At 42.7% G+C, this 16,004-nt stretch overlaps 1 protein-coding gene across 2 annotated transcripts in view; it reads left to right on the forward strand.

The window, feature by feature from the left end:
• Nucleotides 1-16,004, forward strand: part of ITGA3 (integrin subunit alpha 3) — a 44,166-nt gene that overhangs the window by 20,425 nt on the left and 7,737 nt on the right. For both annotated transcript variants that reach the window (XM_056816891.1, XM_056816892.1), the window contains exons 6-19: nt 3,770-3,977; nt 4,442-4,635; nt 7,371-7,459; nt 8,089-8,225; nt 9,160-9,246; nt 9,657-9,724; nt 10,106-10,242; nt 11,118-11,267; nt 11,600-11,697; nt 11,937-12,084; nt 12,514-12,585; nt 15,189-15,268; nt 15,394-15,471; nt 15,779-15,881. In XM_056816891.1, coding sequence (XP_056672869.1) covers nt 3,770-3,977; nt 4,442-4,635; nt 7,371-7,459; nt 8,089-8,225; nt 9,160-9,246; nt 9,657-9,724; nt 10,106-10,242; nt 11,118-11,267; nt 11,600-11,697; nt 11,937-12,084; nt 12,514-12,585; nt 15,189-15,268; nt 15,394-15,471; nt 15,779-15,881 — 1,649 coding nt within the window. The remainder of the gene's footprint in view (nt 1-3,769; nt 3,978-4,441; nt 4,636-7,370; nt 7,460-8,088; nt 8,226-9,159; nt 9,247-9,656; nt 9,725-10,105; nt 10,243-11,117; nt 11,268-11,599; nt 11,698-11,936; nt 12,085-12,513; nt 12,586-15,188; nt 15,269-15,393; nt 15,472-15,778; nt 15,882-16,004) is intronic.

The raw sequence follows: 16,004 nt of genomic DNA on the forward strand, positions 1-16,004 counted from the left end.
CTGACAGTCTGTGTGAAATAGATGAATACTTACAAAAATATAAACTACTTTGATTAACAAGAGGAAAGAGAATACTAAAACAACTTTATCATAGAAAAAGAAATTGAACAAACCATCAAAGAACTCTCTAAGAAAATGGCCCAGGACCAGATAGATTCACAAGTGAATTTACTAATTTCCTAAATGTTCAAAGAACTAACTCCAATACTACATAAACTATTTAGGGGGGGGGGGGGAAGGGGCAAAAGGGAATTCTTCCAAATTCTTCTTATTATATAAAATATGGTGATGATACCTAAACCAGGAAAAGATAAAACAGAGAACAAAACTATAGATCAATCTCCCTAATGAACATTGATGAAAATTTTTAAAAATAAAATATTAGCAAAATACTATCAATTTTAACATGAGAATCAGATACCACCTGGGTTTTATTTCAGGAATACAAGGATGGTTCAATATTAGGAAAACCATCTGCATAACTGACCATAGCAATAATAAAGCCAATAGAAATCTCATGATTATTTCAATAGATGCAGAAAAAGCATTTGACCAAATACAACATTTAAAAAAACATTAGAAAACTCTAGAATAAAGGTGACTTTTCTTAAAGTGTCAAATGGCCTCCATCTAGAAACATCAGCAAGCATTATCTTTAATGGGGATAAATTAAGACCCTTCCTGATAAGATCAGGGGTAAAGCAAGAGTGCTCATTGCTGCCACTGTTATTTAATATTGTACTAGAAATGCTTGCTACAGCAATGAGAAGAAAAAGAAATGAAAAGGGATTAGAATAAGCAATGAAGAAACAAAGTTACCACTGTTTGCAGAGGATATGATGATATACCTCGAGAACCCTTGGAATCAGCCAAATCAACCATAATGGAAATAATCAATAACTCATAGCCACTCTTCTGCCTTGGAACCAACACACAGTATTAATTCCAAGATGGAAGGTAAGGGTTAAAAAAATAAAAAAAAAAAATTAAGAGTCTCAGCAAAGTTGTAGGATACAAAACAATCCCAAATAAATTATCTGCATTTCTATTTATCACCAACAAAACCCAGCAACAAGAGATAGAAAAGGAAATTCCATTCAAAATGACCCTAGTCATTTTATATAAATACCTAGGGATATATCTACTATAACAAACCCAGAAACTATATGAATACAATTACAAAACACTCTTCACACAAATAAAATCAGACCTAAACTGGAAAAGCACTAATTTCTCCTGGGTAGGCCAACCCAATATAGTACCATACCAATCAAACCACCCAAAAATTATTTCATAGAACTAGAAAAATAACAGCAAAGTTCAGTTGGAAGAACAAAAGGCTAATAATATCAAGGGAATTAATGAAAAATTATAGAAGAAGGAGGCCTAGTCATATCATATCTCAAAGTATTCTATAAAATAGTAATCATCAAAACAATCTGGTACTGGGGGCAGCTGGGTAGCTCAGAGAATTAGAGCCAGGACTAGAGACAGGAGGTCCTGGGTTCAAATCTGGCCTCAGACTTCCTAGCTGTGTGACCTTGGGCACAACCCCCAATTGCATAGCTCTTACTCTCTAAGTATTCTAAAAATGGAAGGTAAGGGTTAAAAAAAAATAGCAAAAAACAATCTGGCACTGGCTAAGAAATAGAGTAGTGGATCAATGGGATAGATTAGACAATCGGCACATGACAGTCAATGTCCATAGCAACTTAGTGTGTGATAAACCTAAAGATCCAAGTGTTTTGGAAAGAACTCATTATTTGACAAAAACCACTGGGAAAACTGTAAAGCAGTATGACTGAGATTAGGCTTGGACCAACATTTCACACTATATACCAGGACTAAGTCAAAATGAACTTGATTTAAAAATAGAGTGACACCATAAGCAAATTAGGGGAACATGGAAAAGTTTACTTGTCAGACTTATGGGTAAGGGAAGAATTTATGACCAAACAATACATAGAAAACATTATGAAAAATGAAATGGATAGTTTTGATTACATTAAATTTAAAAAGATTAATACAAATAAAACCATGCAATCAAGATTAAAAGAGAAATAGCAAATTTGGGAGGAAATCTTATAGCAAATATCTGACAAAAGACACAGCTCTTGAATATATAGAGAACTGAGCCAAATTTATAAGAATACAAAACATTTCCCAATTGAAAGACAGTCAAGGCATATGAATGGGCAGTTCTTGGAGGAAGAAATTAAGAGTGTCCATAGACATACGTAAAAATGCTCCAAGTCCCTATCAATCAGAGAAATGCACATTAAAACAACTTTGGTATACCACTTCACACCTACTGGATTGACTAATATGACCAAAAAGGAAAATGATAAATACTTAAAGGGATGTGGGAAAATTGCAACACAATTCACTCTTGGTTTCTGGAGAGCAATATGGAACCAGACTCAAAGGGCCACAAAGCTATGCATACCCTTAGACCTAGCAATACTACTGCTGGGTCTGTATCCCAAAGAGATCAGAGATAAGGGAAAAGGATCCACCTGTATAAAAATATTTTTAACAGCTCTTTTTGTGGCAGCAAAGAACTGGAAACTGAGGGGGTGTCCATCACTTGGAGAATGGAAGAACAAGCTGTAGTAGATGGTTGTAATGGAATTCTGTTGTACCATAAAGATTGATGAACAGGATGAGTTCAGAAAAACTTGGAAAGACTTATGTGAACTGATAAAAAGGGAAGTAAGCAGAACCAGGAGAACAATGTATATATTACCAGAAATACTGTGCAGTGATCATTGTGAATGACTAAACCATTATTTACAAAGCAAGTTTCCAAGATAATCACAAAAGCTCATAATAATGAAAATGCTCTCCACAGCCAAAGAAGGAATTGTTAAGAGAGTCTGAGTACAGATCAGAGCTTGCCATCTTCTACTCTATTTCCTTCATGAGATTTCCATTGTACGTGTTTCATGTGACCTCCATCATGACAAGAGCAATATGGAAATATGTATCACATGAAAGTAGGGATATAATCTATATCAGACTATTCATCACCTTGGAGAGTCATGGATAGCAGGAAAGGAGAAAACTAGAATTCTAAAACATCAAAAAACAATTGTCAAAAATTATTTCTATATATAAGTGGAAAGAAAAAAAATACAAATGAACCAGAGAAGGAAATGGTGAAAAGCATTCCCTTATCTTTACCAAGAAACCCCTAAAAGGGAATCTCAAAGAGTAGAATCTGACTGAAAATGACTAAACAACAACAAAAGGGCATTTAAGTGGTGGCTTGGTGGATAGAGCCCTAGGCTTGGAGTCAGAAGGACCTGGGCTTAAATCTGGTTTCAGACACTTCCTAGCTGTGTGACCATGGGCAAGTCACTTAACCTTATTTGCTTCTGTTTCCTCATTTGTACAAATGAGCTGAAGAAGGAAATGACAAAAACATCTTAGTACCTTTGCCAAGAAACCCCCAAGAGGGGATCTCAAATTGTTGGATGTGATTGAAAATTACTGAACAATAATAAAAAGTTGTATTTTAGAGGCAGCTAAGTGACTTAGTGGTCAGAACTCCAGGTCCAGAGTTTGGAGGACATAGGTTCAAATGTAGCCTCAGACACTTCTTCTCTGTGTGACCTTAGGCAAGTCACTTAACCCAGTTTGCCTGACCCTTGCCCTTCTGTCTTAGAGTTGTTACTAAGGTAGAAAGTAATAATTAAAAAAAACAAACTATAAACAGACTATAGTGATGTCCCTCATGACCCACCTCTCCTTTCTCATCTTCTCCTAGGGTACACAGTACAAGTGGGGAATGGCATCTTACATCCTGAGAGTCTCACAATTGTGGCTGGTGCTCCCCGGTACCAACACGCAGGTGCTGTCTTCCTCATGAACCTGGAGGCAGGTGGGGAAATGGAACTGAAGCAGGTGTTGGAGGGGAAGCAAGTGGGCGCCTACTTTGGTGGTGCCATTGCCCTAGCAGACCTTAACAATGACGGGTGAGTGAGACTCTGGATCTTCTTCCTAATCCAAGCATCACTCTTCTCTGCCAGTCCAGGGAACTGGACAGAGACTTGTGTAATTATTCATTCATCTTTCATTTTTCCCATGGATTTGAGATCAGAATGTGTGGAGGGCTCTGGATTGGAGTGTCGTTTAGAAACAATTTTTCTTTCTTGTGCATGGGTTTTCATGTGGAGCATGGCTTTGTATGGTTCTTGGGGATGTGCTGTTTAAAACTTGCGTGCCTTTTGTAGGCCAGTTAAGTATTTAACATGGCTTGTCCATACATGAATCTCCTATGGCCTTCCTGTATCCCAAATATAAGGCTGAAGGGCATGTCTAAGACAGTCCCAAGGCTATGTATGTGGGTTTGTTCCTGGACAGTGTATCCATTGATCACTGTGAAGGGAAGGGCCATTACAGGGCCACTTCCCTCACATCCTTCTCTCCACTGGGGTAGGTGGCAGGATCTCCTGGTGGGTGCCCCCTATTACTTTGAACGGAAGGAGGAGATAGGCGGTGCAGTCTACATTTTTATGAATCAGGGGGGCATCTTCCCCCTCCACCCCTCTCGACACCTCCATGGCCCAAGTGGCTCAACTTTTGGCTTCTCCGTGGCCAGCATTGGAGACATCAACCAGGATGGCTTCCAGGGTAAGATTCCCCCTTCTCCTGCCTGATCCCCACCCCCCAACACACACACATTACTCCTTCAAGTCCACAAATATTTATGAAATACCTACTTTGTGAGGGCACTGTACAACTCACTGAGCTGCAGCGGGGTGAGTACAGAGAAGAATTAGATACAGTCTCGTTCTTCCCAGAAATTGCCTTGCAGTCAGAGGAATGATATGCACACAAGAAAAGATGGATAACAAAACAAGGCAGTTGTTTAAATGCCAAATGAGTGTTACACCCAGAAAGCTCTGGGGTTTAGAAGAAGGAAGATATCTAGCCTGGGGATCTCAGAAAAGACTTCTTAGGAACAGTAGGACAAGATGGGCATTGAAGAATGGAAATCGTTAGATCTTTAGAGAAAAGGGAAGCCATGCTAGGTGGGGAAGTCTTTGGAGGACAGTTCTTTTTAAAATTCTTGGGCTTATTTTTAATCATATTTAACACAATAGAAATTTTAATAATTACAATATAGTAGGCATGCTCTGCCCTGGGATCTATAAGAGTTAGAAACACTAGGTTGGCAATATTGCATTAACTTCTAATATCCAAAGATAATAACAATTACTTCATAATCTAACTTTAAAGTACAAGAAAAGTATTCTGATAACCCATATGCTGGCCAGAGATATATCTAAACCAAGGCTTTCACATTCTAATATGAACTTGGACATTGAAATGGAAACAATTGTAACTCTGGTAACATGTAGGGGAGCCCCCCCCCCCCAATCCCTGAATTACAGGAAGTTTTGCTTATTTAAAATAAAGATTAACAGAATTTTGGAGTGATATACCTGATAAAATATGGTAGAAACCTGACTTAAGGTCTTTCTCGCCACAGTACAATCCAAAGAAAGGTCTTGCAGATTAATACTATTTTCTGATGGTCCAAAGACATTCCTCACCATACTAGATTGGTGGGGAAAAGCAAATAAAGTTCCTGTTTGGCTGGGATGAGCCAACAGGATTCATACAGGGAAGCAAGAGCAGGCAAGATTGAAATGTTGGGTGGAGGTCAGAGCACAGAAGGACTGTATCCTGTAGGTAAAAAGGGACTTTTGAAGATTTCAGAGTGAGTCACATCAGTTCTGCTCAGCCTCGGATGGGAAGGAATGATGGGGGAAGGAGGGGCAGAGAGTGTGTCAGGAAAAAGTACCAAGGTATTATAAGGAAAGGAAAAGTTAAGGAGGAAAGTGTGTGTTTGCAGAGGGCAGAGGCATGGGAGCTGTCTAAAGACCCAGACCCTAATGTAACTAGACCTAACCAACCCCCCCTTTTGGTGGTGGTATTAGAGGTAGTGGGTTTGGCAGTAAGGCAGGACAGGGCTCAGGAAGAGGTCCTGGATCCAAAAGGATCCCAGACCAAATCTTACAGACAGATGCCCAGACAGTTCAGGATCACACCAGGAAGCTCTGTCGATATCAGTCCAGCCAGCAAGGGAAGCAGGTAGGAGGGAGGAGACCAGATAGAAAACAGCCAGCAAGGGAAGGCAGCCAGTCCCCTCCAGGTAAGCCAGAGAGTTAGAGCAGCACAAGGTCCAACTGTCTCTTAGCAACAGCTTAACTCTCCCTTGCAGAATTCCAGAATCCCTTACTCTGCTGTCCCATGCCTCTGCCCTCTGCAAACACACACTTTCCTCCTTAACTTTTCCTTATCACAAAGGAGATCAACTGGGAAGTTATTCCAGTAGTCCAGCTGTTAGGAGATCCTGAGCTAGAATGTTATGAGTAAAAAATCCATAGGATCATGAGTCAAGAAACCCTGGATGTTATTGAGTTCAATTTGTATATTTTATAGATAAGGGAATTGAGGCACAGAGAGATTGAGTGACTGGCCCAAGGCTACACAACTAATAGATGACTGAGACTAGATTTGAATTCTGTTCTGGACTTCAAGTCAGTCACTGTATTCACTGTGTCATCTAGCAGCCTCAGAGACTCATTTATTTGTTTATTTAGGGATAGTGGCAGGTAAAAGTGAGGGAGGAATAAGAACGGAATTTAGAGTTTGAAGTAAGGGTGATTAGTAGATGATGGTACCAGGAAAGTGGAAGTGAGTGGAGTTGATTTTGAAGGGAAGATGAGGGGTAATGTACCCAGAGCTCCAGGCAGAGTTAGAACTGAATTAGAATCCAACTTTGGTGAGACAGCTGGGTGGCTTAATGGACTGAGAGGCAGGTGTAAAGATAGGAGGACCTGGGTTCAAATATGGCCTCAGACACTTCCTAGCTGTGTCACCCTGGGCAAGTCACTTAGCCCCCATTGCCTAGCCCTTACTCCTCTTCTGCCTTGGAACTAATACCCAGTATTGATTCTAAGATGAAAGATAAGGGTTAAAAAAAAACCCCAAAGAATCCTAACTCTGTTTCTACCTAGCTGGGTAACCAAAGGGCAAGTCTCTTTCCCTCTCATGATCTCAACTCAACAAGGGAGTAGGACTAAATTATTGAAAGGCCCTTCTGAGTCTATATTTCTATAACATTTAAAATTTTTTCAATTAGTTTGTCTCCCTCCCTGTCTGATCCTTTTTTATTTCCCTAAACCTTGCTGCCCCTCCCTGCCACCAACCTATTCCTCTTTCCTTAGAGGTCCTTGATTCTCTGGCCTGGAAACAGTCTGGGAGAGGGGGAAGAGTAGGATGGATTTTCTGGGTGACCCATCCCAAGGTGAATTGTTCTTTCTCTCTCTCTTACTCCGTACTCCCTTCTTTCCTAGACATTGCAGTGGGTGCTCCATTTGAGGGTTTGGGAAAAGTCTACATCTACCACAGCAGCTCCTCAGGCATCAGGGACCAACCTCAGCAGGTACAGGGAGGGGGCTTGCCACTGGGCCAGCCACCTGCCTATCACTCAGTGTGTTCATCCCTCCCTTCCTGTCCAAGTGCCTGTTTGTCCCATGTCCCCGTCTAGTCTTTCTGTCCATTGGTTTACTGTTCAGTTCTTGGTTTATCCCACTGTTTAAACAGTCAGCCGTGGTGGCTTTCCAGTCATTCTCCAATCATTCTTCTATCCCTTGGGCTGGCTGCCACTTTGCCTTATCTCCAGCTGCCCATCTATCCATTTGACTATCCCTCCATGTGTCATCTCCATCTCCCCCACCAAATGTAAACACAGAAAAAACCCTACAGCCAGGGACAGCTGGGTGGCTCAGTGGATTGTGAGCCAGACCTAGAGACAGGGGGTCTTGGGTTCAAATATGACCTCAGATGTTTCCTGGCTGTGTGACCCTTTGCAAGTCACCTAGCCCCCATTGCCTAGCCCTCACTGCTCATCTGCCTTGGAACCAATACACAGTATTGATTCTAAGATGGAAGGTAGGGATTGAAAACAAACAAACAAACCCTACAGCCCCTGGCCCCAGGTCCTGCCATCTTCTCCTCTGCAATCCTTCCCTGCACACACTACCACCACCACACACCCCACTTTGCTCCCAGGTGATTCATGGGGATAAACTTGGTACCCCTGGCCTGACCACCTTTGGCTACTCGCTGAGTGGGCGGCTCGACGTCGATGAGAATTCGTACCCTGACCTGCTGGTGGGGAGCCTGGCTGACCGCATCGTGCTGTTGCGGTGAGCAGGATAGTGGGTAGTGGGTAAGGGTAGTGGGCTGGACTGGCTTGGAGGACCCCTTAGGAATCAGGAGGTCCATGCTTTGTCTGTCCCTCACTGTTTTTCAATCAGCAATTGTCTATTGATTGCCTTTTCTGTGTCCAACTCTCTGTCTTTGTGTTTTCTGTTTATTCTTCCTTATTTCTCTATCATCAACTACATTCTCCCAGATAGAAGCAGAATGATGGAGAGAGCCCTTGATTGGAAGAAAGGATCTGTTTTAGAATCTGAAATAATTAGGCATCTAGGTGGTCTGTTGCATAGAGCCCTGGACCTGGAATGAGGAAGACTTAAGTTCAAATCCATCCTTAGATACTTTCTAGCTCTGTGACCCTGGGCAAGTTACTTAACTGTTTGCCTCAGTTGTCTTGTCTGTAAAACAGGAATAATAATTGCACCTACCTCCCAGGGCTCTTGTGAGGATCAAATGAAATAATATGGATAAAAGTGCTTTGCAAACCTTAATCTATTATATAAATGCTAGCTATTATTATTAGTTTATCCTCACTTAATGTACTGTCTCCCTTTCTCCTGAGAGGTCACCATTTCTATGGGTGTCTGACCTACAGCTGGGAATAGATAATGGGGGTGAGGATGAACCTAGCAATGGGCCATCTCTCTTCTCAGTCCACCCTGAAGACTTCAAAGTGGGTACCTCTACAGTGGATAGACCAATGTGTCATATGACCTTGGCCAAGTCATGCCCCATCTTCTGGACTCATTCTCCTTGGATGTGACCAAGAGATGTTGGATTAGTTAGATTTTGAGATCACCTTGCCCTGGAAGCTCCCCGACCAGTGCTCTGAGCTCTTCACAGAATAAGAACTTAGGGTCTGGTCTGCTCACAACCAACCAAATATGTATTAAGATGAGACTTCCCTTCCTCCTCCCACAGAGCCCGACCAGTTATCAACATCCTCAACAAAACTCTGGCTGTGAGACCTACCATGCTGGATCCCACCCACTGTACTCCCACGTCCTGGTGAGCTACTTTCCCCTTAGCAGCCCTCCCTTCCTTCACCCCTCTCCCAAACGGTTTTGCCCATTGTTTAAATCTTGTATCTGCCCCTTCCTCCCTGCCCTATCCCCTGTAGAATGTAAACTCCTAGAGGGAGCTTTTCATTTTGGGTTTGTGTCACTAGTACCTAACAAAGCCCCTTGCACATAGTAGGTGCTCTCTCTATTTGTGAATGAATGAAAAGAGACATTAGAAATCCATTTTGCTGATTTCCCAGTTTTACCCAGAGTCATCTCTGTTTTCTGTCTTCCCAGCAAGATTCCACCAGCCTTCTTCTGGTGCCTTTCCTTTCCTTCTACCAGTAGTCAGGGGTGGTGGGATCTAGGAATGCTTGTTGTTCCCTTCTCTTGACCTCCTTCTGGTGGTCCTTGCAGCATTCAGGTTGAGGTGTGCTTCGCCTATAACCAAAGTGCAGGGAACCCAAGCTACAGACGAAACATCAGTGAGTGTCTTCAAATGGGGGGGCTGAGGGGATCTGGGCCCGGGGCTTGGGGGTACAATGCCTAAAAACTGGACTTAGTATTCACGGAGGAGTTCAAGACCCAGTTCTGCTACTTTCTAGTTTTGTGACTTTGGGTGAGTCATTTTGACCTCTCAGGACCTTAGTTTCCCTATCCGTAAGATAGAGATCATAATAGTTTTTAGACATTGTGGATTTGGTGTGAGGACCAAAGAAGTTAGTTTATGTAAAGAGCTTTGTAAATCAGCATTGGAAACACAAGCTATGAGCCCTCTTTATGTGTTAGACAAACATAAAACTGTGATTATTATTCTTATTCCATGACATCCTACCCTAGTTGACTACCTTGATGCCTTCTCACAGCCCTGGCATATACCCTGGAGGCAGATCGAGATCGGCGACCACCCCGAGTCCGGTTTGCTAGAAGCCTTTCTTCTACCTACCATGGATTGTTTTCCATGCCCGACACCCACTGCCAGACCCTTGATCTGCTTCTGGTGGTGAGGAATGGGCGGGTGTGCGTGTTTCTGTGTGGATAATGTGAAAACATTCCCTTTGGAGATGATTTCTAGTAGCTGACATGATCTGACCCAAGAAATCTATTGACACAGATGAGTGGAAAGAGGAGCTAGGCTACAGGGAGTCCAAGGAAGAGCTGTGTCTTCATATTAGGAATTCAGTTAGTTGAATAGAGCACTGGACCTGGACTCAGAAAGACCTGAGTTCAAATCTAGCTCCAGATACTTTCTGACTGTATGATCCTAAGCAAGTCACTTAATCTCTGTATTGGAGGCAGCTAAGTAGATAGAGTGGTGGATACTTCCTACCTGTGTGACCCTGGCTAGGTCATTTATCCTCTTTTTGCTTCAGTTTCCTCAGTTGTAAAATGAGGGTATTTGTGAGGTATAAATAAGATAACATTTATAAAGTGTTTAGCATAGTGCTTGGCACATAGTTGTTTTTTTTTTGTTGTTGTTGTTCATTCATTTCAGTCATTTCCAACTCTTTGTGACCCCATTTTCTTGGCAAAGATACTAGCAGGGTTTCCCATTTTCTTCTCCAGCTCATTTTACAATGACTTTTCCAGAGTGACACAACTATTAAGTGTCTGAAGCCAGATTTAAACCCTGGTCTCCAGGCCTGGCCCTCAATCCACTGAGCCACCTTGCTATCCCTTAATTACTTTATTAAGTACTATATACCACTTTGCTAGTGTGGAAGAATAAGGGGATTCTGGGTTCCAAAGATGGAGAATTCCATCCCCAGTGCCCCCAAGGAGCTTCATGTAGAGGTCCCTCTGGAGGAAGAAGTCCAATAGAGAAGGAGGTCTGGATGGAGGGGAATGGTCCTCAGTCTTCCCCGCCCCCACTTCCAGGACAATATTCGGGACAAGCTGCGCCCCATCTCAATCTTCATGAACTACTCCTTACCAGAGAAGCTTCCTAAGCGCCCACGCCTGGGACTCCACTCCCTGGATGCCTTTCCTATCCTTAATGAGGCCCAGCCCAGAGAGAACCAAACAGAGGTCAGTTAAACAGGCATTTTGGAGTACATACAAGGATGAGGGTGTGGGAAAAGGGGAGGGACAGAGGAGCCCCAAGCCAGGGGCGTCAGGTGACTGAGAAGATTGAGGGTATTAGAATATACCGCAGGGGTCAGACCCAGGAACATCCCACCTTTGTCAGGACCTTCATGGGGCTATGGATGGGGGGGAGGGGGGAACACACTATCCATCATGTGGATTTGGGGACAGGGAGAAACATTCTCCTGTTAGGACAGCTCTGCCCCTGCCACAAGGGTCATCTTTTCCTGAAAACCTTGATCCCCTTACCATTTCCCCTGTCTTCGTACCTCCAGATTCAGTTCCAGAAGGAGTGTGGTATTGATAACAAATGTGACAGTAACTTACAGCTTCAGGCTGCCTTCTTGTCTGAACAGCTACAGCCCATGAACAGGTAAGAGACCCTGAAGAGTCAAGTTAAGTATCAGGGGAGCAGACCCAAGCCTCATGGTACTGATGATATCTGATGGGGTAGGACTGGGCCTCCTTGGCCAAATGTGGGGGATGGGGCTGAGGGAGATGGAATCTGATTGGCCAAGAGGGGTCTACAGGGGCAGACCCTGATTGGCCAAGAGGGACCTGAAGTACAGAGGGAGACTCATTCCCCTCCCATCTTTTTATCCTCACTTCTAGACTCCAGTACAGTAGGGATGTCCGAAAACTGTTCCTGAACATCAATGTAACCAACATGCCCAGCAGGGACCGAGCTGGAGAGGATGCTCATGAGGCTTTGCTCACTTTAGTTTTGTCTCCAGTCCTACTCCTCTCTTCTGTCCGCCCTGTGAGTCTGCCCATTCCCATCCCCAGTTTCCCATGGGAACCTCTAGAGGTCTGAATGAGAAAGCAAGGATATCACCATCCATATTAATTTGCATGTTGATTTGAATGCACTGGGATTCACTGTGTGTCCCTCCCTCCCTCCCCCCCACCTCTACTTCTGTTTAATAAACAGTACCCCTGTTGCTATTTGTGGTTGGGCTGGAAGAACTGGTTGAACACTACCTGATCTGACCCAGCATCCTTGCTGCCTTCCCCTCACTTAACCTCCAGGTCTAGAATTTTTGGGGATGAGAATTCCTGAGTCTTCCACTAGGGAGAGAAAGCAGTGGGAGTCACTGAGTTTGAAGCCTATTTTGGGAAGGGAGAGTCCAAATCTGACTAACTGCCCCTATTCCCCAAATCTTTCTCTGGTCTCATCTTTATCCCCAAGGCTGGGACCTGCCAGGCCAACAATGAGACCATCCTGTGTGAGCTGGGAAATCCCTTTAAGAAGAACCAGAAGGTGAGAGTTTCAAGGAGGGATATAGAGTCCCAGTGTAAATCTCATATTCCCCCCCCCCAAAAAAAAATGATAGAGTGGATTGCCATGCCTTGATCTATCTCTTGATTTCCATCTTCCCTTATTCTCGCTGCCTTGGGACTAAGTTCCCTTAGGTGTCCCTGAAGCCCAGGAAGATATGCTGGCCCATTTGGCTTTTTTCCTTCTTGCTTTGGCTCAGAGATTTATTTTATTCTGTCCTTTTCTATTTCTTCGATATCATAGAATCAGAGGAATAGGGAGGGAGAGACATGAGTGAAGAGGGAAACATGTAGCTGCATGGGATAGAGAATGGGCTGGGAAATTCATTTGGTTCAAGAAATGTCCTCCTGGAAAATTTAGGGGTGAATGTCCTCATGTAGAACTCACATGAGTGTCAGTCATGTGTACTACATTAGCTGACAACCACAACAACTCTCACTGCTCTCTAATGACTATTGGCTCATATCCTTATTTATTCTCTGAGGCAATCAAGGGTTATGTATCTAATATTTCCTCATAAATTAATAGAAATACATAATCTCTCATTTGTGAATTAACTCTGATTTCCCCCACTCCAATTTATAAATAAACTGGCAAAATGTCTTCCCATAAGCTTTCATTCCTGTTTTTTCTTCTCCTCTCCTCATGTCTGTCTGTTTCTCTCTCTCCCTTCCTATTTGGTCCTGAAGTGCTTTTACCTTTTCCCTGCAGCCATCTTGCTTATATTCAGACTTTGGAGAATAGATTATTATTGTCATTGCTGATCCTATTAGAATGTGAAACTGGATATGAAATGCAAAATAAAATATCATCCAAGGTGAAAAAAAATTTATCTCTTTATCCCAATTCTCTTTTTCTTCTTTTCCTTATGGCCCTTCCCCTCTTCCTCTTTCCTCCCTCTATACCTCCATCTCTTTTTGTCTGTCTCTCTCCTTTCTCTCTCTATTTTTCTTTTTGCTTACCCTTTCATATTTCTCTTTTCTTTCTCCACCTTCACAGGTTTAAATAATATAACATTAATGTCACTGGCTGTGTAATTTATTAACACTGTAAGCAGCAATACCAAGTCATATTTAAATATTTCAACAATGTAGCATCTGTAAGAAAAATCACAGCTCTGGCAACCTCTAACTAGAGACCACAACTGGGGCCTCCTTTGTGTACTGAACTGATACAGATCAGTTCTCTCTGGATGCCATCTCCACAGAACTAGAATTAAACTCAGTTCTTTCAAAATTTCTTTTCTCATTCTCCATGACATAAAGTCTCTCAAGAAGTTATCTTTAGTTCTTTTTAACCCTGGTTCTTACAATCAGCCAGGACAGTTAACTCTTTCCAGATGACATTTAAACAGTAACTCCCCAAGATTCCATTCTCTCTTAAAGATGCAGGAACTATAGTCCCAAAGAGAGAAGCCATTGAAATTGGTGTTACTGTAGTACATAGACAGTGTACTGAATGCTAAAGATATAAAGAAAAAAACAGTCCCCACCTTCAAGGAGCTACTTAAAAACACTGACATAAAATTAAAACAACTCTGAGGTATCACCTTATACCTAGTAGACTGGACAATATGGCATCAAAGGAAAGGGATAAATGTTGGAAGGAATATGGCAAAATTGGAACACTAATGCACTGCTGGTGGAGTTGTGAATTAGTCCAAGCATTCTGGAGGGCAATTTGGAATCATAAGGGCACGAAAAGACTGCCCTTTGACCCAGTCATACCACTACTGGGTTTATACCCCAAAGAGATAATAAGGAAAAAGACTTGTACAAGAATATTCATAGCTGCAGTCTTTGTGGTGGCAAAAAAATTGGAAAATGAGGGGATGCCCTTCAATTGGGGAATGACTGAACACATTGTGGTATATGTTGGTGATGGAATACTATTGTGCTCAAAGGAATAGTGAACTGGAGGAATTCCATGTGAACTGGAACGACCTCCAGGAATTGATGCAGAGCGAAAGGAGCAGAACCAGGAGAACAGTGTACACAGTGTACACTGTGGCACAATCGAATGTAATGGTCTTCTCTACTAGCAGCAATGCAATGACCCAGGACAATCCAAAGGAACTTATGTAGTAGAACATCCAGAGGAAGAACTGTGGAAACAGAAATGCAGAAGAAATACACATGATCGATCATGTAGTTTGATAGGGATATAATTAGGATTTTGATGTTAAAAGATCACTCTACTGTAAATATGAATAACATGGAAATAGGTTTTGAACAATGATACATGAATAACACAGGAATTGCTTGTTAGCTCCAGGACAGGGGAGGGAAGGGGGGAATCATGAATCATGTAACTATGGGAAAAGATTTTAAATTTTAAAAATTGAAAAACATTGGCATAGGCAGAGGATGAGGAATTTGAACAAAGATAGAGGGGAGAGAAAAGAGACACTGAGAATTGGGAGTAGAAGAGATGGAAAGAAAGACCCTTTGAAACAATAGGAAAAGGGGAGAGAAATTGAATGAATAAGCATATTTCTAGTATTATACTTCCTTTACCTTGCCTTTGACCTTGGAGGCAGTGATTCAGAGGCCACTAACCTCTTCTGTTGTACCTTTTCCTCAAAGATGGAGCTGTTTATTGCCTTTGAGGTCATCGGTATCACCCTACAGACTCGGGACATTGAGGCTCAGCTGCAGCTTTCCACGTAAGTGGGAGTGGGGTATGTGGGATACAAGAGATCCCTTAGATGACCCCCTCCAGATTTTTCATTCCCTGATAGGGTTAGAAAGCCTTTCCTCCGCCATTCTCCCCTCTATTGTATCTCCCTAGGTCCAGTCACCAGGATGACCTAAAACCTGTGACCATGATGCTACAGGTGGATTATACACTTCAGGCCTCACTTACCATGTGGGTAACTCCTTTTCTTGACCTCTGTATCCACCTATACTGTAGGTTACTCCTTTCTTTTAACCTGAATCCTCTGGTTCATCCAAATCTCTCATCACACAAGCACCTGCCCCTGCACTATTTCCCATCATCTGCCCTCCATCCTATATCCTTTCTCTTTTCTTCTTTCTGTCCTGGAGCCTCTCTATCCTTCCTTAGTTTCTCTGTTTCCCCCTATTATCATCTCTTCTACCTGTCCTTGCTGTCCCTGTCTTCCCCTTACCTCCCCCCTCCACACACATTCAAGTGTCTATCTGTCCCTGCACAGGGTGAATCACCGTCTACAGAGCTACTTTGGGGGGACAGTGATGGGAGAGTCAGGCATGAATAATGTCACTGATGTGGGTAGCCCAATCACCTTGGAATTCCAGGTATGGAAAGTTAGGTCAGATAGGGAGAGGGGGTGGGTCTGAAGATGGTGGTAGGGAGCAGCTTGGGTCTTTGGGGGAGAGATAGGGTTGATTGAGAGGTCATGGGTTAAGGAAGGAGCCATC

The sequence above is a fragment of the Monodelphis domestica genome, chromosome 2 (assembly GCF_027887165.1).
Source record: "Monodelphis domestica isolate mMonDom1 chromosome 2, mMonDom1.pri, whole genome shotgun sequence".
NCBI classification, from domain to species: Eukaryota; Metazoa; Chordata; class Mammalia; order Didelphimorphia; family Didelphidae; genus Monodelphis; species Monodelphis domestica.